The sequence below is a fragment of the Protopterus annectens genome, chromosome 3.part1, assembly GCF_019279795.1.
Source record: "Protopterus annectens isolate FY-2018-M chromosome 3.part1, PAN1.0, whole genome shotgun sequence".
Classification (NCBI taxonomy): Eukaryota; Metazoa; Chordata; order Ceratodontiformes; family Protopteridae; genus Protopterus; species Protopterus annectens.
The window spans coordinates 11,674,326-11,696,429 of NC_056732.1; the positions used below are offsets into that span (position 1 = coordinate 11,674,326).

The window sequence follows — 22,104 nt, forward strand, 5'->3', positions numbered from 1 at the left end:
AAACAAAACAAAAAACATAAAGAAAATGACCAGAAGATAATAAAACAAAATCTAAATGTTCACAAAAATAGTGGCGATGGCGAGTATAGATAACTTCTGCAGCAGCCTTATGTTGACAGTGCCTTGGTGCAGGAATGGTTAAGGAGAGGTGAGCTGAAACCAGAAGATAAAAGGTTAATTACGGGGCCTAATATAGTGGGCAGTGTACACACTGGTTTAAAACGTCCACTGAAAAACTGGGTGAAACAAACAAATGCAGGTTCTATAAAACAGAACTGGAAATAGTTACACATCTTGGTGCGTCTGATACACATATAGCTGAGGTTATATATCCTGAAAGGCACAATAATATGGCAAGACTGTTGCATGGGGATTGCACAAACAATGCAATATAGCTGAGAAGTACTGTGAACATGAACCACAAAGCATTACTGGCAGTAAAAAAGTTTTTTCCACAAGCGATCGCCCTTTCCCAACAGTTCAAAAAACAGATGCCAGCAAACCAGATATAGCAGTCCATGAAAAAAGACAAAATGTCGCATTGGTCATTAAATTGCTGCACCCAGTGATTACAGTGTATTATGTCCAAAGAGACACAATGTCATACAACACCAGGATTTGTAGGCAGAAATGAGAACAATGTGGAAGAAATATACTCTAGCAGTTGTAACAGTGGTAGGAGCAACAAATAAAAAAGAATTTACAATTGTACTTAAACATACAACCAATACATTCAACCCCGTATGAACTGCAAAAGGAGGCAGTTCTGAGCACATTGTGGGTACTTAGAAAAGCTCTTCTGGCTAACATCAAAGACATAAGCAATGCTACTTTCATGAACTTTAATTAGGCCCTGACCCAGGAATATCGTCCACTCCTATCATGGGATTAGAAACCCCAAACACTTGGATAACTTAAACTGACAGACTTGAGACCTAGTGGGAGCTACATGCCCAAATGGTGTAGAGGTGTCTAAGGGGATGCATCACTCACAGAACTGATAGATCATCCTATGTAATGCTATACTTACTACTCACTTGCCCCTGGGGTAGTTATGCAGGATGCAGACAGCATTAAGACTGCATATCAACTATCTCCTGATGGCTGCCTATGTGACAGCCAAGCCACAGCCACCACTCACTCAGAGAGGAATGAAAGGACAGGGGTCATGGTAGAAGAAAAACTACAGATGAAGTACTCTGGGACTGCACACTCTGCACAACTTTGATTGCCGGTACAAAAACTCCTCTGTACGGGAAGTAAAATTGTGGGGGTCTATATTAAAAAACTGAAGAGGTGTTTCAGCGAATACCTCTTGGTCGGCACTTAATGAGCGAACGCACTAAAGTGTGAATGCTCAAAATATAGATTTCTTTCCCTGGGAAAGAAATCACTTGGCCATCCCCATGTGTTCACCCCTTTTCTCACTGTAGTGCGATCTCGGAGTTGGTATATTTAGCTGCGGGGGGTGTGGGGGGTGAAGCCCCCAAGTTTTTATGTCTTAAAGTGTGTGTGTGTGTGTGTGTGTGTGTGTGTGTGTGTGTGTGTGTGTGTGTATGTGTGTGTGTGTGTGTGCGTGTGTGTGTGTGTGTGTGTGTGTGTGTGTGTGTGTGTGTGTGTGTGTGTGTGTGTGTGTGTTTGTGCTAGTGGTTTCTTTCCCAGGAAAAGAAACCTCTGTTTTGAGCATTCGTGCTTTAGAGCATTCGCTCATTACGTGTCGACCAAGAGGTGTTCGCTGAAACACCTCTTCGGTCTTTTAATATAGACCCCAACTGTGGTAACTACAATGTTTGCAGATATACTTGAATATCTACAAGGTTTTAATTTAATTAAATAGATCGACATAATAGTATTTTACATGTACACTTGTTCCTGCCGTTTTCCCAAAGAAATGAATTGAAATCATGCTGTAAGAGCACAGGGTGATACAATTTATATGTGGTATATTTTGTACACTTGTATTTTCAACCAAAAGGGGGAATATCCTCTTATTGTATACTAATGGCTGTAAAGTCTACAATTTGTATGCTACTACTTTGTAATGTCTCTTTTGTAAATTCTTCTTTTTAGGTTTATAGGTTCATAAATTAGTACTAGGCTAACTGCCCTTGCTAGCCATTTTAAGCCTAGCCAATTATCCCTTGTGAGACTCAAACCCTGCACCTTGTGTTTGTAAGGCAAACACTTTAACCATTAGGCCATTCTCCTAACCCCAATTTTCTCTATAAACTTATGGAGTTTTTCTCCCCAGGACTCCGCTGAAAACGGATACTTGTCCAGCCGGACTATCGTGGCAAACAAATGTTAAATAAATAAATCTAATAGAAAACCAAGAGAATCGGGTGGGCTCTCCTCAGTGTCACCTCTGGATGGTAGCTATTTCTAGAAAGATCTGCTTCAATTAGAAGTGGAAAAGATAAGAAAACAAGCAATGGAAAGAATGCACTTCCAAATTCCAATCCTAGTGCTAAAATGATTAATTATGGAAATATATTTTATGGGTTTACAAATGACAAACTAAAAGGAACAAGCTAATGGCTTCTGGAGTGTTCACAATGCTGTCACACTAGGGCCAATTAATTCAAGTGCCACTCTCCCCTGCTTAACTCTCTGTATCAGTCCTTTTTTGAAGTTTTAGCTTGAATTTTTTATTTTTTTATTTTAATACACAACATATGTAATGATTTTTTATATTCTTATGACCAAATTTTAAGGAAGCATCAATAGAATGTTAAAATGTAGTATCTTGATGTGGGATGAGCCTTCTGATGTTACTTTTAATGTGTTTTGCTACTTATTGGGAAAAAAAGTATAACAAGACAACGGGACAACAGTGGTGAGTGGATTCCAATGTTATGTGAGTGCAGCAGCAAGGGAAGCCTAGGTAAGAGCAACGTATTGAAGTAACACCTGGTCAAAGCTTTCCCCACAATCCCCCACTTGGGGATCACAGATAAACTTACTGAGTTAGGCATAAACCCTTACATTGTCAGATGGACAGCAAACTGGCTCACTGAGAGGATACATGTTGTCCGGATAGGTGAATCCACTTCCGATAAGAAACCTGTTATTAGCAGTGTCCCACAGGGCTCAGTGTTGGGACCCCTCTTGTTTGGCATATACGTCTCTGAAGTGAAGGTCAATGCTGGGGGCCTCTAGCTGTAACCTGGGAGCAATCACTAAATCCACAAACTATGCTGATCTCCTACAAACAGGCCTAAAAATTACAAAAGACTGACTGGTGCCAAAACCAATGTCTGAGACTAAATTCTAAAAAATGCGTAACCATACCCTCCACTAAATCAGATATTTATGCAAATTATTATTTTGATAGCACATCCCTAAAAGCAGACCCAGTGGTGATGGACCTAGGAACACATAGATAATAACCTAAACTTTGACCACCAGGTAGCTACAGTAGTGAGGAAATCCTTCTCTGTGGCCCAACTTATAAGTAAAGGCATGGCATCAAGGTCAAAGGAAGTCATAGTGCCAGTGCAGTTGGCCCTCATCAGGCCCATAAGTGAGTACAATGCTTCCTTTTGCATGTACCCAACCAGGCATTTGCAACAAATGGAGCGGCCCTAGAGGTTTCTCACTAAAAGAAATACAAAGCATAAGAGATGTCTTATGCAGACCGACTAAAGGCCCTCTCCCTTTACTCTGTCTCATATTGTTTATTGAGAGGTGACTTATGCCTGACATACAAAGCATTCTTATTCCAGCTGTGATGAAACTGTTACAAATTCACAAAAAAAAAAAATTATATGAGGATTACATGTTCATGGACCTGAATCTAACTGACCACCAAAACTTCAAAGAGCTTAGAAACAGTACAAAAAAAGCCATCCTACTAGACAAAAAGAACTATTATCTTCCATTACAACACACCTCCAAAAAAGAACCCAAAAAATTCTGGACCAGTATTAATAATCTCTTATCCCCAGGCCAATCTATCACACCCAACCCCCAAGGCTGTGACCCAAAGAATCCCACACAAACAGCTAACGACTTTAATTCATTCTTCACTAATACTATCCAATCTCTTGCCAGTCACCTATCTCCTGACACCTCTAAGCTCCTCTTACCTACTCCAAGCCTACCGCCTTCCTTTCACTTACAACCTGTATCTACCTCCTATATCTTATCCCTGCTCCAAAAACTCAAACCTACCACCCCCTCTGCAGACAAACTTCCTGCAGAATTCTTACAAATAGGTGCCAAAGCTATTGCCTATCCCATTTCTATTCTGATTAATAGATCCTTAAAGGAAGGTATTTTCCCCTCTATATGGACGATATCACACATCACCCCACTTCACAAAGAAGGTAAATCAAATGACTTCTCTAACTTTCGTCCTATAGCGCTCCTATCACCTATAGCTAAAATCACAGAAAAATGTATCCACAAGCAAATTCTAAGCCACCTTCTGCATAACAACCTACTTGCAAACTGTCAACATGGATTTAGACCTTCCCACAGTACTACCACAGCCCTACTCTCCTTTACCAACTCTATCAACTATAACCGTAACAATAACAACTTATCATCCTCTATCTTTGTTGACTTATCTAAAGCCTTCGACATGGTAAACCATAAACTTCTTCTGCACATACTAAAATCTTTCTCACTTGATCCCCCTTCCTTAACTTGGTGTACATCTTACCTAGAAAACCGCCAACAGGCAGTTCTCTGGAAAAATGCACTATCCTATCTACTCCCTACATCTCTAGGTGTACCTCAAGGCTCTATCTTGGGCCCCCTTCTATTTTCCATCTTTATTAATGACCTCCAATTAGCTATCCCATATACCACCTGTATACAATATGCAGACAATTCTATTATCTGTACCGCTAATTCACAAACCGAACTACACTCTATCACTCAAAAAGCTTTTAACACTGTTGAACAATGGTTCTCTGATCATTGTCTACTCCTTAACCCCAAGAAAACTAAATTGCTATTGTTTTCACCTACTCGTAGATCTGCCCCACTAAACGTTACTTTCTCTTCCATTGATTGCACTCTCATCTCTCCTGAAACAACAACTAAACTATTAGGCATAACCATTGACAATAATCTCAGCTTTGAAACTCACATCAATAGCACAATAAAATTAGGGAGTGCCAATACTTATGCCAATACGGTCCTCTGGCATTGGGAAAAGGCTATGATTTTTAATAAGCCAGAATGGATGCAACATATACATTTATATACACGTTTTGTGGACGATATTTTCTTTTTGTGGAAGGATGATGTTACATCTTTGGATGGTTTTTTAGACTATCTACACTCCACTACTACATTCCTGAAGTTTACTAAGAAATGTTCAACCACAAATATTGACTTTTTAGATGTATGTATATCACAGAATGAAGCTGGCTTTTCATCAAGCCTATATAGGAAGGAGTGCTGGAAAAATACAGTGCTTTGTTTCGATAGCATGCACCCCCGATATATGTTTTCAAATATTGTTCAGGGCCAGATTGGAAGAATATCCAGATTGAATCTGGATGATAAGATGTTTGAATGTGAAATGGTTAATTTGAAGAACAACTTTTTAGAAAGGGGTTATAGAGGAGAACTGGTTAATAGAGTGGTTGATACCAACCACACAAAAAGAGATAATAGATTTAAGCCATGGCTTAAATGTAATAAAGGGGAAATAAGAACCACTAATACCACACACAAACTTAATGAACCAAGGGTATTGTTTACATATAGTAGTAATATAGGAGACATCAGGGATATTGTCAACAGAAACTGGAATATTTTGAGGGGAGATAACAAGTTAAGAAATATAGTGGGGGCTTATCCACAATTTGGTTATAGGAGAAACAAGAATCTAAAAGATATCCTTTGTAAAGAGAAAACAGTAACCCAAACTTGTATTCTAAAAGAAAAAATTGGCAGTGTCCCATGTGGATATTGTAAAGCATGCCAATTTATAAATAAAGATCACACCTTTACACATCCAGTCAGTGGACATGTTTTTAATTTCAAAGCAAAAGCTACCTGTAGGACAAGTAATTTAGTTTACATAGCGGAGTGCACTGAATGCATATGCTTTTATGTTGGGAAGACCAACGATATGTTTAAGGTAAGAATATTGCAACATATGTCTTCAATTAGGAATAAAGATGCACATAATGCTTTATATAAGCATATTGAGACCCACCCCACACATAATTTTAAATTCAAAGCAGTGGTTAATGTTGTCATGAACAATAGGGGGGGTGATGTTAAACTATTAACTGAATCTATGGAGTCCAAATGGATTTTGGAATTGATGGCCCACAGAACTCCGGGCTTAAATGACTGTGTACCTTTAAAACCAGCCTTGCAGAAAAGGCGGGCTTTTTACTAACTATCATTGGTTGACATGTATTTTAAATATCAGGAAGTGTTTTTAGTATGTGATCTGATGAAGGGTTTTAACCCGAAAGCGCTTGTCAGTGGATATTTATTTTGTTGGAGTTTCTTACCAGTTTTGGATACAACTTTTTGTGTATTTTAATAAAGCAGTGGAACATCCAGCGGAGTCTCACCTTTTCTTTCATTATACTTAGTTTTGCCATTTTGCATCACAATATCTGCAGAGGGAATTAAAGTGAAATTCAAATAACTAAGGCTCTCAGGACTTTGAAATTCCAGAAGGTGAATTTAAATGTGGCATTATGGGTCTACACTGGTGGCATTTCAGAGAAACTAATGAGGCAGGCCCATCTTCAGCATCTGTGCAACAATAATCCAGTTTCTGTGCTACAGAGAAAAATGAAAAAGAGAAAATATGGTGTTTTTTATTACATGTAGCTTTGAATAATAGGTTCATAGGAGAAAACTTGGTTAATTGTCCTGAAGGACCATTTTAAGCCTAGCCAATATCCTGAGATAAGAATTAAACCCTGTACTTTGTGTTTATGATGTGAAGACCTTAACCATTATGCCAAACCCACCACGCCATGACAGAATAATCCCCCTCCACCCCAACATAACCTTTCATACTACTAAAATTGCTTTAAGAAAGGAATGTGCACTGGAGCAGGACAACATTATGGAAAGGAGCATGGTGGGGTGTAAGCATAGCAAAAAGTAGGGTACAAAGGTGGCACCTCGGACAGGACACACAGGTAAGCTGACTACTATGCAACACCATGCAGAGAGGGTTGTGTAATTGGCAGTTATGTCCCCATTCACAGTCCTGAAGTGGTCTAGTAGCACAGCCCTGCACTACTTAACACAGCGAGTGTTGAAACGCTGGTGTGAGGCCTGTGCTAATGGAGCTAATAAGCAGCCTGGTCCTCCACTCACTTAGGACCCTTTCACAGCATGGAAGTCTTATAAGTTCCCAGAACAGCAATGTAGAAAATGCATATGTGTACTCTGCTAGGTAGCAGCGATATGCACCTATGAAATTCAGTGGAGAAAAAATGTGCAGGAGAAGTGAAACAGCTTTCTGTACAGGCTACTAAAATGCCTGAAATGACTTGTGGCTACTATGAAGGGAGAGAGCACTGCTGCAAAGTATGCAGAGTAAAAGATGTGTGCCTGTGTGCGTGTATGAGCTTGTGTGTCACTGTGTGATTATGTGAGGTCTGTTGCACAGAGTGACTAGGTACAGCACATCTGTCATTTATAATGATTTTCTGCTGTGTTTCACCTTCCCTGTCTAATAGCTCCCACAACAAGATCAGTGTGTCAAATGAGTGTTTATATATGCGTGTGTTCGTGTGTGTGATTCACTTTCTAGAAGGAATTGTACAATAGTGTCGCTGCATGTCTACATTTCTTGTGTTTGTGTATGCGATTGTGTGTGTGTGTATATGTGTGCGCGCACACGCATGCGCTTTTGTGTGTGTGTGTGCGTGTGTGCGTGTGTGTGTGCATGTGTGTGCGTGTGTGCATGTGTGTGTGTATATGTGTACGTGTCTGTGTGCGTGTGTGTGTGTGTGTGTGTGTGCGTGTGCGTGTGCGTGTGTGCGTGTGTGTGTATATGTGTGTGTGTGCGTGTGTGCACATGTGTGTGTGCGTGTGTATATGTGTGTGTGTGTGTGTGTGCGCGCGCGTGTGTGCGTGTGTGTGTGTGTGTGTGTGTGTGCGTGTGTGTGTGTGTGTGTGCGTGTGTGCGTGCGTGTGTGTGTGTGTGTGTGTGTGTGTGTGTGTGTGTGTGTGTGTGTCTGTGAGAATCTGCCTGTGTGTACTCTGTTACAAGTAGCACTGCCTGTAGGACAGGACAGTAGGGTGTTGAGGTGGATGTGCATGATTATGAATAACAAAAAGGGGCAAAGGTTCAGTTTAACACATCAGTGCAGTGCAAGTTGTGCTGTTGTGTTATTGTCGATGAATCCTGGCACTTATACAGAAAATTAAAAATGGGTGGCTGGCCATTCAGTTTGCTTCTTTTATTACTGCTGAAGTTGTATTATCTTTCTGAAAATAACTGGGTTACAGAAAGGTGACATGAATTGTACAATACAGAATAAGGTGGGTAGAGACTGTTCATCTGAAAAGAGAAGGAACATTTACTTACTCCCCACAGAAAAGCAATCAATATGTGACAAAATAAATGCCTGTACAACAGCTGACCACTTCATCTCATATTAACAGAACTTGCAGACACATTCCACTAAAATGGTTTACCAATTATGTTAAAGAACAAGCTAACCAAATGTCTCACTCCATCTTTTTAGTTCTTTCAAACACCTGAAGCTATTAATTTTATTTCTGGCATTTTAAATGTACAAGTTATGCCTTGTGTATTCCTGTTCATACCTATAGCCTGCTTCACAGTTTGCTGTACAGTCAGCCTGGTTGCCTTTGGATAAGCATATCATCAACTGTGTATGTGAACCGGTCCAGAGACTCTTATCTGGCAAAACCCAAGCCAAGTAGGCAAGGACAGCAAACATAAACATTTTATGTACAAAAACTTAATGTGTGAGTTAAACTACATGGAAAAAATCTACAAATCAGTTTACAAAGCAAAACACTTTTCAAGATAAATATATTTTTACGAATATCAATTCAACAACTACAGATTTTTGACAGTAATAAAGCAAATTAATTATTACACAAATTTTATGATCTAGCCTGCCTGCACATTTGCAGATATGGACTACTTCAGTTTGGACAGGCATCTGAAGAATCAGAAATGAGCAAGTAATTTTGTGGTCATATAATCCTCAGTTGAAACTTGAAATATGCCTCGAAAAAGATTTTTTATAATAATATGCAAAAAAAAAAAAAGCTAATCCAAAAGAGAAAATATGCAGAGACACACTATTCATTGTCTGAACTGCTTTACATTAATAACTGAGTAAGCCAGTCCATACTTCTTATCTTTTGAATAACATTTTGAGATTAACTTGGCTAATTATAACAGAGAAATAAAGGCAATAAACATTGGCATGAGTTTACAAACCTAACAATAACAGTACCAGATAAATACTGCAGGCACTGGTTATTTTATTTTTTATTCATCATTTTGTTGACTGGGTTAGTCCCAATTGGCTACTGCCTTCTTTTCAAGAGAGACCCGAAGTCGTATTTATATTACTAGAGGAAATTTGGCCAGAGCATCAGGGAACCCACCTGTTCTTTACAAAAGGTGTCATAGGATCTTTTATATCCACATGAGGTGCCACCAACTCAAGCAGATGGGACTTCAGTTGAACATCGAAGGACGGCACACTTTGGCATGCTGCTCTGCAGTGTCAGCAATCCAGTCACCTGGAGTGGGAATAGAACCCACAGCCTTCTGTTTTTCCAACAACAAAACCGAGTTTGCTACTTGTTGCACCATTGTCACTGACTATAATACATATTATACAATTAGAGAAAACAACCAGAAACATGTATCAAAATGCTAGACTGGTTATTGGCAGCAGGGTATATGGCTGACAGGCATTTTGTCGCCTTCCCTATGAATCCTTTGCTTATAACTTAATAAGGTCTCAAGTTAACAAGTTAAGCTAATTGGGATGCAATCTGCTATATCAAATTAAACATAAGCTTCTTACTCCCCCGATGTAATAAATACTAAATTAGCAGCTGCACAACCCTCCCTAAAAAAAACAGAAACTTTCCAAAACAAAAATCCTTAGCTGGCATATGCATAGAAACTGCACTGTCAGTGATTGTGTGTAGAAAACAGCAGTCAGGGATTTCAACACTGAATGGTTGAACTTGGTGTGTGTATTTCTTGTGGATCTGGGACTCTCAGAATGCAGAGAGGCCAACTTATTGATCTACCGCTGGGAGGCATTTTGCCATATAAACTGCATCAACAAAGGGCTGTGTTACAACTGATATTTTCCTGGGTTCCTATTAAATTATCAAAATGTTTCAAAGTTCAAATGTCATATGGTCGACACAATATGATTGAACTTTGAAAAGTTCGAAGGTGAAAGGCAATGGCTCCATAGGTACAGAATGGAAACATTTCCCTTTTCTACACTGAAGTGCGGTCTCAGAGTTGGTATATTTCAGTAGGAGGGTGTGGGGGGTTCAGGGGGCTTGCCCCTCTGCTCAGAGTGTTAAGGTAAGTGGGGTTTGTTTTACATTTTTATTTTATATTTGTAGATTCAAATTTGCTCATATGTTGTCGAACATATGAGGTTTGAAATTTTGAAGCTTCGAATATATAACATAGACCCTATTTTCCCATCCACTCATTGTGAATTAAAACTGGAATTAATTACACTAAATGCAGCAATGGACAGGGAACAGCCCTCTGCAGGTGTAAGGGGCCTCACCTAACAGTAAGAAATATTTGGTAATTTAAATTCTAACCAGAAACACATTTGAGGTTTTTTTTTCACTCTAAAGTGAGTCTGAATGAACATTAACTGACTTCATACCCTGAAAAAATGGGCATGTAAAATTTAGTGAAAATATGTCCTTCCTCAAACTATGTCCTCCCGCTAACTGCTGTGGAAAGAGTAAGTATTCAAGTCCAGCAGCCTGTGCGAAGCACAAAGTTCTGGTTTCAAAGATCAAACTCCATCAGTTTGGATTACAAGAATCATCAAAAGGCAAATTGCAGACGTATCTGTGACTGCATTTGACTTGAAGATCAGTAAATACTTTCACCTGACAGAAACAAACATAAACAGTCATGCTGTATCTATAACAGCACAAGCCGCCTGTCTAGGACAACTTCTGATTGGATTTATATGCTTAATTTGTGCTTCAGGAATATGCACAGCTTTATGGAGTTTTACATGGAGTTGTCCTGCTGTGACTGCTTTTATTTGTTGAGATGTGTTGTTACAGTGCTGCTACTTTGTTGCAGATTTGAGTTCAAATCAGTAGAGTAGCTAGGGTAGGGCAAGAGGAGGAACTGCCCCAGGAGCAAAGTGATGGGAGGATTGGTCAGTCCTGATTGTTAATACATACCAATTTTTAAAAGCCTGTTGCACTCACTATGTGGTCTAAACTGTAGTATTATGCTATACTGACAGGCAGCAGTTAAGTGTGATGAGGAATTACTACTTAAAGAAATATTTACAAAATTCACTATGGATGATTGAATATGAGGTACAGAGTAGATACTACATGTGGAAGTAAGTCATTGTTCTCCAGTTGGACTTTCCTGGTAGAGTTTTTACTAGAATCTAGAACAGAAGCTGCCATTAAAAAGGAATAATTAGTAAAACATAGAAAATACTGCATGATAATTACAAGAATCAATCAGAGGAGCTTAAAAGGATTGGGAAGAGAGACTAGACAAACAATTCACAGACACAATGGGGGAATATATGTATATCTCCCAAATATGCAGCGCAGTCTAGAAGAGTCGGGATCTTCGCCTGGAAGTGTTTACAGGGGTATTTTTATACCCCAAGTAGACTCCAAAGAATTTTTCCTCAGGTAGACCACAAATGTTGGAGGTGTGATAGGCAAGAAAGAGGTAGCTAGGAACATATTTTTTGGAGGTGTGATGAGCTGGCAGACTTTTGGGATTCCCCGCAGACTGCTCTGTTGGAGATGCTGGGTTAGCAGATTGGACTGAATGGAGAGATTATTTTTTTTGAGTTGTAAAGCCTTAATTATGGTGGCTGCCAAATAAGCAATTACTAGAAAATGGAAATCAAAGTCTAGCCCAACTTTACTAAAAGTAATGAATGTAGTAACAGATAAAACAACTGGAATTGGACTCTTTAGAAAAGGGACGGAGCAAACTACATAGAAAAACATGGGAATTCTGGGAATAATATATGCAGAGCAGGAACAAGGTTTAAGAGGCAGGATTTGAATGAGCTGTATAATTTTTAATTGACAATGACCGGATGGTTTATAATTTATTTATTTATTGACATTTGTTGACCGGGAAAGTCCACTGGATCAAAGACCCATTTTCAGTGGAGGTCTGGGGGGGGGGGGGGCAAAAAATATAATGTAACAAGTAAGATTTTTTTTCTTTTTTTTGCTGGTAGAAGTTGAACTATTAAATACAACAGACTACGTTAATACATAGAATATTGATACATATCAATTCAAGGTTAAGTAAAAAAAGAAAATGGTGGAAGATCAAATACAAGTATAATCGGCCTGTCTCACATAGATGTATGAGAGTATAGCGATGAACTTAGACAGTTTGTGGAAAAAGCTCTGTGGCTAAGAAATGGTGATTTGCAGATATGGGAGTAGAAAAGGACAGCATTTAGTGGAAGTTCAAGATAAATTATTTGCACAGCAACAGAAATGGAATATAAGTGATTTATAATGTTTACAACTACAGTTGTTTCAGTGGTGTCTCTTGTATAAACTGTTTGCAACTCAAGTGATATCACTGTGTACGTTTTTCACTTCTATAAATGCAAGACTGCCTTTGTCATATGTGTGAAAATTTAATAAAGATGTTTGGAAAAAAAAGATAAAATTTATACGAGTGTAAAATATTTTTGTGATGCAAATTTGAAAGATAAAACTGTTTTGTTACAGTGCTGCAGTGGTTTAGAGATCATGACAATATATAAACCTGGAAAAATTAAAACAAAAAAAATTAGACTGAATGACAATTGCACTCCAATAACTTTGTGACAAAAGATGATAGAAAACAAAACTTAGAATGTATACATATATATATATATATATATATATCTATATCTATATCTCTCTCTCTCTCTATATATATATATATATATATATATACACATACATGAGTTTACTTTTCTTTAACAAATTCGCACTTCACCGAATGTCAGAAAGTCAAGTACAAACAATTGAAACTGCACTTTAAAGAAAACCCATCACTCCGAACTACGCTATGCTGAAACTCAATATCATGAAAGACTTTGGCCCCCACTTTTGGCTTAATATTAAAAAGAACCTGCCACTGTTTATTGTAACTCTTAATTATGAATATCCAGTTGTAGGCATTAATATCTCTGGCACTGGACCGGCTTCCTTTATTCGTAGGCTCCTCACCATTTGCACCATTTGTTCATTGTAATAAGTTTAACCAATGGCTAGCTACAATATACTGGCACGACATTGGCTAGCTACAATATATTGGCACGACACTGGCTAGCTCAGGATTTTTCCTACTGGCTATTTAATTTTGGTAGACTGATTGGACCTTTTTAATACTTTCCTTCAAATCAGTACCCAGCTGGTGTTTGACCACTAGGTTCTTATTATTTATTTAATGATATAATGTATTACAGTAATTTTATTCATATAGGCCAACCCCTGCAGTACACTACTGGTTTTTGAGTGTTTTTACTGGTCATTATGGCATGTATTAATTTCAATATGACTTAATAACACGGATCTTTATTACCTGGCATGTTACAATTTTTGTTAAAACTATTATTTACCCCATCTTTTCCACTCTCTCTTCATTGTACTCCCACATACAAATTATTTTGATCTCCGTTCCTATTCCCAGAATCCCATTTTGCAAACAAAGACAAGGTTTTTGGGTGCAGACAATCTTTACATTCCTGTAGTACATGGCGGATATTTATGATTTATGATTTTAATAAAGCAGTTCTCTAGTGATAAAGACTCCCATTTTAATAACTAAATTTATACAACTTTCCAAAAAAGTAAAAAAAAACAGTGCATTTTGTGAGATCTGATGATTGGGAGTGAAAGCACTGCTTTTACATCCCTCTAGCCACTTTTTCATTTATTGGTTGTCTCTATGGCGATGGAATTTTTCACATATTGACACCATTATCTTATCAATAATTGATCTTTACTGATGGCTCCACAATCATCCTAGCTTAATTATTTTTTAGCAAATACAAGGAAGTTCGATTAGATGTCACTAGGCAATTGATCTTCTCTTGACATTTACAGTTAGTTTTGTATCTTCATACGGGAGTTTGCTACAGTCCTGATTTTCGGGCTGTAGTTTAAATGTTTTAACTGTTTTATGTGCATTGTGATTTCTACATAATCAGTTTTTCAGTTTGGGACCATAAATTTCATTCATTTCCATGAATGGGATACAGGTCTGTCTTGATGATTAGGAAATTTAATAAATTTTGAATGGACACAACCAATCACAATTGACTCTGACATAATACATCCATTGGATGTTCACTCCTACTGCCTCAACCAATGATCCACTTTGAGTGGGCACCCACGACCAATGTTTTTAAGTGAATTTTCATGCTCTTCCATATATTAGCTCTATTGTATTATTGGTTTTACAAATTATATTTAAACAACATTTTTAGTAATGTATTTTCACAATGCTCATCTGCCTACTAGAATTTTTGGACTTTTTGTTTTTAATAAAGATCACCTCTTATCAGAGGTATCAAAAAGTTTGGCTTATCTTTTCCTTTGGCACTGAAATTTAGCCTGGCAGGATTACTAACTTGAGATTATGGACTTAACTTCCAGAGGGAACACGTTTGGTATTTACCCCCCCCCCCGAGTGACTCATAGCAGACTGTTACTTTCATCTTTGGATGAAATTATCTTTGGGACTTTTATCAATTTCAATAAGCTTGGTGTTTTCTAGCACATATGACCATGTAGCTGCCCTAGGTACTGGTCATATATACAATATGGGGACACATGTACTGTATTGTAAGCAGGACAGGTAAGATCTCATTATCCCTCTCAAACTCATGGTCATGTCACTGCCAGATGACTGATAATGCAATTTGTGTTGAACGGCTCAGTGGTGCAGCAGTAGCATTGTCGCCTCATAGCAAGAGGTTCTCCGGTTCAATTCTCAGCTGGAGTAACTTCTGTTTCCTCTGGGTACTCTGGTTTCCTTCCATGTTTCAAAGATATGCATCTGGAGAATTTCTCCCTGAGCCTCTGCTGAAAATTGGCTTTGTTCCTTGTCGACCTTTCAGGTAAAGAAATGTTAAACTGACTGTAATCCAAAGTGATCTTCCAGTAAACCAAACATTTTATGATAGGCAGAGCAAAACTATGAAGAAAAGTTAAAGATGTTCTGCAAAACTGGACAGTTGAGAGGTACAGGCATAACATTCCCCATAACATAGTAGGAAACTGTGGTAATGTGTTTCACAAAAAGGGACTGAGGAAGAGAATGTAAAAAATGCCAGTGCTACTTTTAATAATGTTAAAAAGACAAGATAAGGGGAAAAATTGCCAGCTATAAAGGGGTTAAGCATGGAAAATAAATGTGGAATATTTGTATCTTACTGACTCTGGCAATACAGTGCAGTCAGTACTAACAAAAAAAAAATGAAGAAAGACTTTAACTGTTACGGCACTGAAACTCTGAGTTATTTACATACAAGTTAAAGCTTCTGTATGCTTATTACCTGGTAACTCAAACTGCCCTCTCACTTGCCCCAGAATCTCTACTTCCCTAACCAATCCTCACCTTTATGTCCACTCTTGGAACAAGTGCCTCATTAGTTCCCATTTACACACTCAGCCGTCACCTGATGACACCACAGTAAATGGCAGCCATTATACAATATGGTAGTTTAAAATACCTTCCTATGTCACATGACTTGCTGAGATGCCTCTGCCTACCCCCTTTATCTTTCACTTTGGCCCACAGTGGCTACTCCTCTATGATTTCTCCTATGCTTATTTTAGTGCCTCCAGTTTTCCACCCCCCCCTATTTAAAGCCCCTAGATATCACATTATTCTTTGCAGAGAATTCACTCAAACTAGCCAATCATCGATGAAGTAAACAAAATGAGAAGTCCCATTACACGCTTTTACCTGCTCTCAAGTGAAGTACCTTTTCAGAGGACAGTGTCTGCTTTCGCTAGGTTACTAGTCCAGTGCGGTCCATCAAAATCCAGGCCCTTAAATGGTAACTTACTGCTTCAGTGATCTAAACAACATAACTCAGCCTGGATATATTGGCCTGAAAGCTACTCAGTTAATAGAGATGTCCACATCATAGTCTCTGTGTATCACGTTTGTGTGATGTTGTTATGCTTTCACTGCAGTCATCTTTGTGTGAGTGTTACAATGGCAAAGAAGTAATTTCAAACTGAAATGTCTCTTTCTGTGCAAGGATCAATGCAATGTCTTAAGCAAGTACCTGTGCTATACTAAAGTCTCATGCTAGTAAGTGTTCACCGGGAAAAGTGTTAAAATGTATTTCTAATTATGTGCAGTATTAGTCTGTCCACCTGCATGTCTGTGATGTAATAGCTAGGTGTTATATGTGCAAAGGTCTGTGAAAACAGTCTATATGTTGTTTGCACATTGAGTCCGGAGACATGGAATTTTGTTTAGTTTTTCCACTTGTGTGATATTTGAATGACAATAAAGTTTATTTTGATTCTGACTTTGAATTCGGTACGTGTATCACAGATGGTGGTTATTATGCACATCTGTACTGCTCTATTTTCTGTCTAGGTTGCATTTTCATCAGTTACCATTACCTTCCCCTTAGCAGCTTTGTCTGTACTACTGTTTGCTTTATTAACTACCCACACCAAAAAACTTCAGATGTGCTGAAAATAAGACCACTGGCTAATATATGCAGAGAGCAAGAAACATTTTTTCAAATTATCTGAAAAGACCCACCTACTAAACAGAAATCAATTCATACAGTTAGCAACTTTGTGAAGATTATAACACTTAACAGCAGAGTAGCTTTGCTTCAAAACCTTGTAATTGCAAATGTTTGTTTCCTTACCTCTGCCTCACAGATATACTCTGTGCCATCCAATAACGTGACTTTGCACTGCATGTTTTTTGGCCTTTTTACTACCTTCAGAGGAGATTTTGAAAGTTTGCTGGAAGAGGATTTTTGAGAGCCCTTGTCGTCCTCCAAAAGTTGATACTCGTGTTGTTTACTAGCAGCAACGGCTTCGTCCTGCTCCTTGTCACTGTTGTGCTGGTTAATACAAACAAATTTCAAGTCAGCTTCCTTAATGGACAGCTACAAGCTAAGCAGATGTTTTTTTTTTCATCCTAGAGTGAATTTATCTTTCAAAAAACTATTTTTCGTGACACACACACACACACATATATGTATTTATATATATATATATATATATATATATATATATATATGCAAACATATAGTTAAATAAATCATGAAGTAGCTGTTATCTCTTTACACAGTGTTCCTTTGCCAGTCAGTTACCTTGATATATGTATGCTAATTTTTCATGTGATCTCATGATAACTTCCTTAGTTTGTTTTTCTGTTCCCTACATCATAATGTCCATTACATTTCAATTTTTTACCACAGCAAAATTCCACAGATAGAAGTATTTCTAATATTCCTTTCCATTGCTCTCACGAGGGACCATCAAAGCTAATGTGAGCATCTAGAAATGACCACTTCCTCATGCCTTTGCTTGACCAAACAGTACATGTGAAGTCTTTCACAGATGAGTCGGCAGCTGAAGTGTGAATGTTCAGAAACCTGACACCTCTGGGTGACAGGTTGTGAGACAAGAAGACATTTCTTCAGTTAACAGCTTTGTACATGTTTACAAAAGCAATTAATGTAGACACTCTTTGTAGTTGTAACAAGAAAATATCAAAACTTTAGTAGCTGTAACAAGAACATGTCAAAGACTTTAGATGCCAAAGAAAACAAAGGACGTCACAGAAGTATGTAGTAAAACGCTCTCCACAAATGGTTAAAAATGGCATTAATTCAGGTCAGGCAGTCTAAGCAGTGCATAGAACAGTAACAATAAAGAGGAATGTGAATATAATGTCACACTGGGAAAACACATTGCACTGTGGGCTGAAGAAACTTTACCGAAAAACAAAATCCTGCTAACATGGCGGCCTACAACATGCCATTTTACAAAGCAGTATCTTAAAAACAATACCCTTAAAACTGATTAGAACTATGCAGAAAAAATATATAATTGCTTATTTTTCTTAATTTTCTTACCACAGCAGTCCTTTACCTGCATGTCAAAGTAATGGTAAAGTGAGGGGTATCATCTCTGAGATACAAATGGTAGCATGCTATACGCCCTAAGCATGAAATTAAACAGAAAGACGTGGACAATGGAAATCCCTTTTGCTACCAGGCTTAAAACTCTTTAGAATAACAATGGAAAACATCTCACATTGTACAACTTTACAACTACTCTGTTTCCCTGCTTAATCCATAAGTAGAAAGCATTTTAGTTTTATAAACTTTTATAAATTCTAAAATGCATATTAAGAAAAGTGTTGCACAGCTAAAATGTGCGGCAGTTGTCAAGAACAGCTGTGCTGTATAATTTTCCATCTTCAGAATATGAGACTCGGTTTAGAAGATGACTACAGGTACAGACTCTTGAGACAACCATCACTAGGTCTGATAGTGAAACAACCACCACTAGGGCTAGCAGTGAGACAACCACCACTAGGGTGATAGTGAGACAACCACCAATAGGGCTGATGGTGAGACAGCCACTATTAGGGCTGACAGTGAGACAACCACCATTAGAGCCGATAGTCAGACAACCACCACTAAGGTGATAGTGAGACAACCACCAATAGGGCTGACAGTGAGACAACCACCACTAGAGCCGATAGTCAGACAACCACCAATAGGGCTGATAGTGAGACAACCACCACTAGGGTGATAGTGACACAACCACCACTAGGGCTGATAGTGAGACAACCACCACTAGAGCTGATAGTGAGACAACCACCACTAAGGTGATAGTGAGACAACCACCAATAGGGCTGACAGTGAGACAACCACCACTAGAGCCGATAGTCAGACAACCACCAATAGGGCTGATAGTGAGACAACCACCACTAGGGTGATAGTGAGACAACCACCACTAGAGCTGATAGTGAGACAACCACCACTAGAGCTGATAGTGAGACAACCACCAATAGGGCTGACAGTGAGACAACCACCACTAGAGCTGATAGTGAGACAACCACCACTAGAGCTGATAGTGAGACAACCACCACTAGAGCTGATAGTGAGACAACCACCAATAGGGCTGACAGTGAGACAACCACCACTAGGGTGATAGTGAGACAACCACCACTAGAGCTGATAGTGAGACAACCACCACTAGAGCTGATAGTGAGACAACCACCACTAGGGTGATAGTGAGACAACCACCACTAGAGCTGATAGTGAGACAACCACCGATAGGGTGATAGTGAGACAACCACCACTAGAGCTGATAGTGAGACAACCACCGATAGGGTGATAGTGAGACAACCACCACTAGAGCTGATAGTGAGACAACCACCACTAGAGCTGATAGTGAGACAACCCCAACTAGAGCTGATAGTGAGACAACCACCGATAGGGTGATAGTGAGACAACCACCAATAGGGCTGACAGTGAGACAACCCCAACTAGAGCTGATAGTGAGACAACCACCGATAGGGTGATAGTGAGACAACCACCAATAGGGCTGATGGTGAGACAGCCACTATTAGGGCTGACAGTGAAACTCAGCTCATCGTGGTAGCATTTCATACTAACAATTAACAAGTAAAGAGTTTAATTCATAATGAATGAAATACTTTCCATCCACTTGCCTACTCATAGTACTTGGTATCATTAGTAACACCATTTTTATTTTAAGCCAGACTGCTTTGAAAGTGTACAGGGGAGGTCAGGTGGTGAGCTGAAAAACATTGAAAAGTACAATGTTTTCTAACACATTACCAAGTCCGACTCACTTCTGTTTTGAAAGTCTACATCTGGAACTCTCTGCTGGGACACTTAACACTGACCCGGAGAACTTAATAAAATATCAACAGTGGAAAAAACAAAACGAAGAAACATGACTGATGCATTAAGCAATATTTTCCATGCTTAGTGAATAACACGGTTCCTACAAACAGAAAAAGTCAGTTGTTAACATTCTTCAGAAATATAGTTAATACGCATGTAGTACATGGATCATGCTGTTCTCCAGCATCAAGGACAAATGTAACCTTGTTATGCGCTTCTCTTTTGTCAAAGTGGTGCATAACAAAACAGAGCTGTTATGTTCTTGTCTCACACTACAGCATCTACTACAGAACAGCCCCAGGAAATGGTAATAGATTTATATGCTATAAATTATTTGGCCCTGTCATACAAAAAGACAAGAGTAAAATGTTTTTGCAGCTTTTAAAGCTGTTAGTCAAATAAAGGCACATGACTTCTGGCTGCTGTCTATCTGGCAGAGCTAAGTGTACTAAATGCTGACAAAGTTTTAAAACACTTTGCATTCCTACAGTTTTTCCTCTAACTTGAGTTTTTCCTCTAACTTGTAGTGAATGTACTGCAAAGAATTATAGTCACACCACTAGTCATAACTATTTACTAATGAGCTCTTGAAATGGATTCAAGAAATTCATCTGCCTTGCTTCATTCATGAGATGTATGTTTTGATTTGATTTATTATATACCTCAGCTATAATGATTACTAGAAAATATGAACATGAGGTTATGGAATTCAGGCTTCTTGACTATCACTAGGTCATAAGCTTGACAACTGAACTGATGAACTAACACAACCCAGCTACTGTTTCTTTTGAAAAAGACAACATTTTCAGTGAAAAATGCCACATACAGGGTAGTATTCACAGTCATTAGTGCAAATGTTATAGGGGTTTCATTGATGTTTACAAATGAGAGTAGCACAGGTGAGATTCATAAAAGCCATTTGCCCTAATGCAAAATGCCTTAGAATAATGAGATGCAAATGAGAAATGTTATAAAGTGGCACATGCTAATGAAGTGTTCTTGGGACTCATAGTCTAATATCCACATGGTACACCCATCCCTTGTTAAAAGCAGTGGTTCACCTTTGATATCGGAGTTCCAGTCCACAAACCTGCCCCCAGCCATCCCTTTAGTAGCTTGTCCAAGTATACACAAGCACTTCACTGACAAACAAATGAATTATTTCCCCACAGTAGTTTGTCTACGTATGACAAGCACTAAAATGACAAACAATAAATTATTTTGCCCAGAGATCACTTTAGCAGTTTGACCATGTCTGCACTAGTACTTGACTGACACTAAAATGAAATGTTTCACCCAAGGACTCCTTCAGTAGTATAGCACACTTGACTGACACCAAAATGAAATTTTCCCCCATTGACCCCTTCAGTAGTGAATCAATGACTGCCATACACTTGACTGGCTCCAATTGCCATACACTTGACTGACTCCAATATGAAATGTTTTCCTAACAACCCCTTCAGTACTTTGTCCAAATCTGCACAAGGACTTGACTAATACCAGAATGAAATGCTTCACCCAAGGACTCCTTCAGTAGTATATTAATGATTACACACACACTTGATTGACTCCAAAATAAAAGTTTCCTCCGATGACCCCTTCATCAGTATATTGATTGACCGCATACACACTTGACTGATTCTAAAATTAAAGGATTCATCAGATGACCCTTTCAGCAATATATCAATGACTGCACAAGCATTTGACTGATGATTCCCCAATAACCCCTTCAGTAGTTTGGTCATTCCTGTACAACCACTTCACTGACACCACAATGAAACATTTCACCAAATGATATCTTCAGACGTATATCCAGGGCTACAAAAGCACCTGACTGGTTCCCAAATGAAACACGTCCCCAATGACCCTTTCAGTAGTTTGCCCACATATGCATAATTCAATGACACCATAATGAAACAATTCCTCAGTGATACCCACAGTAGTTTGTCCATGTTTGCACAAGCAT

General features: G+C 38.6%; 1 protein-coding gene across 1 annotated transcript in view; it reads right to left on the minus strand.

The window, feature by feature from the left end:
• EPB41L3 (erythrocyte membrane protein band 4.1 like 3) overlaps positions 1 to 22,104 on the minus strand; it is a gene marked incomplete in the record, with an annotated part of 1,523,429 nt that overhangs the window by 1,140,735 nt on the left and 360,590 nt on the right. The window contains 1 exon segment of the mRNA XM_044066506.1: positions 17,109 to 17,309. Within this exon segment, the coding sequence (XP_043922441.1) occupies positions 17,109 to 17,309 (201 nt within the window).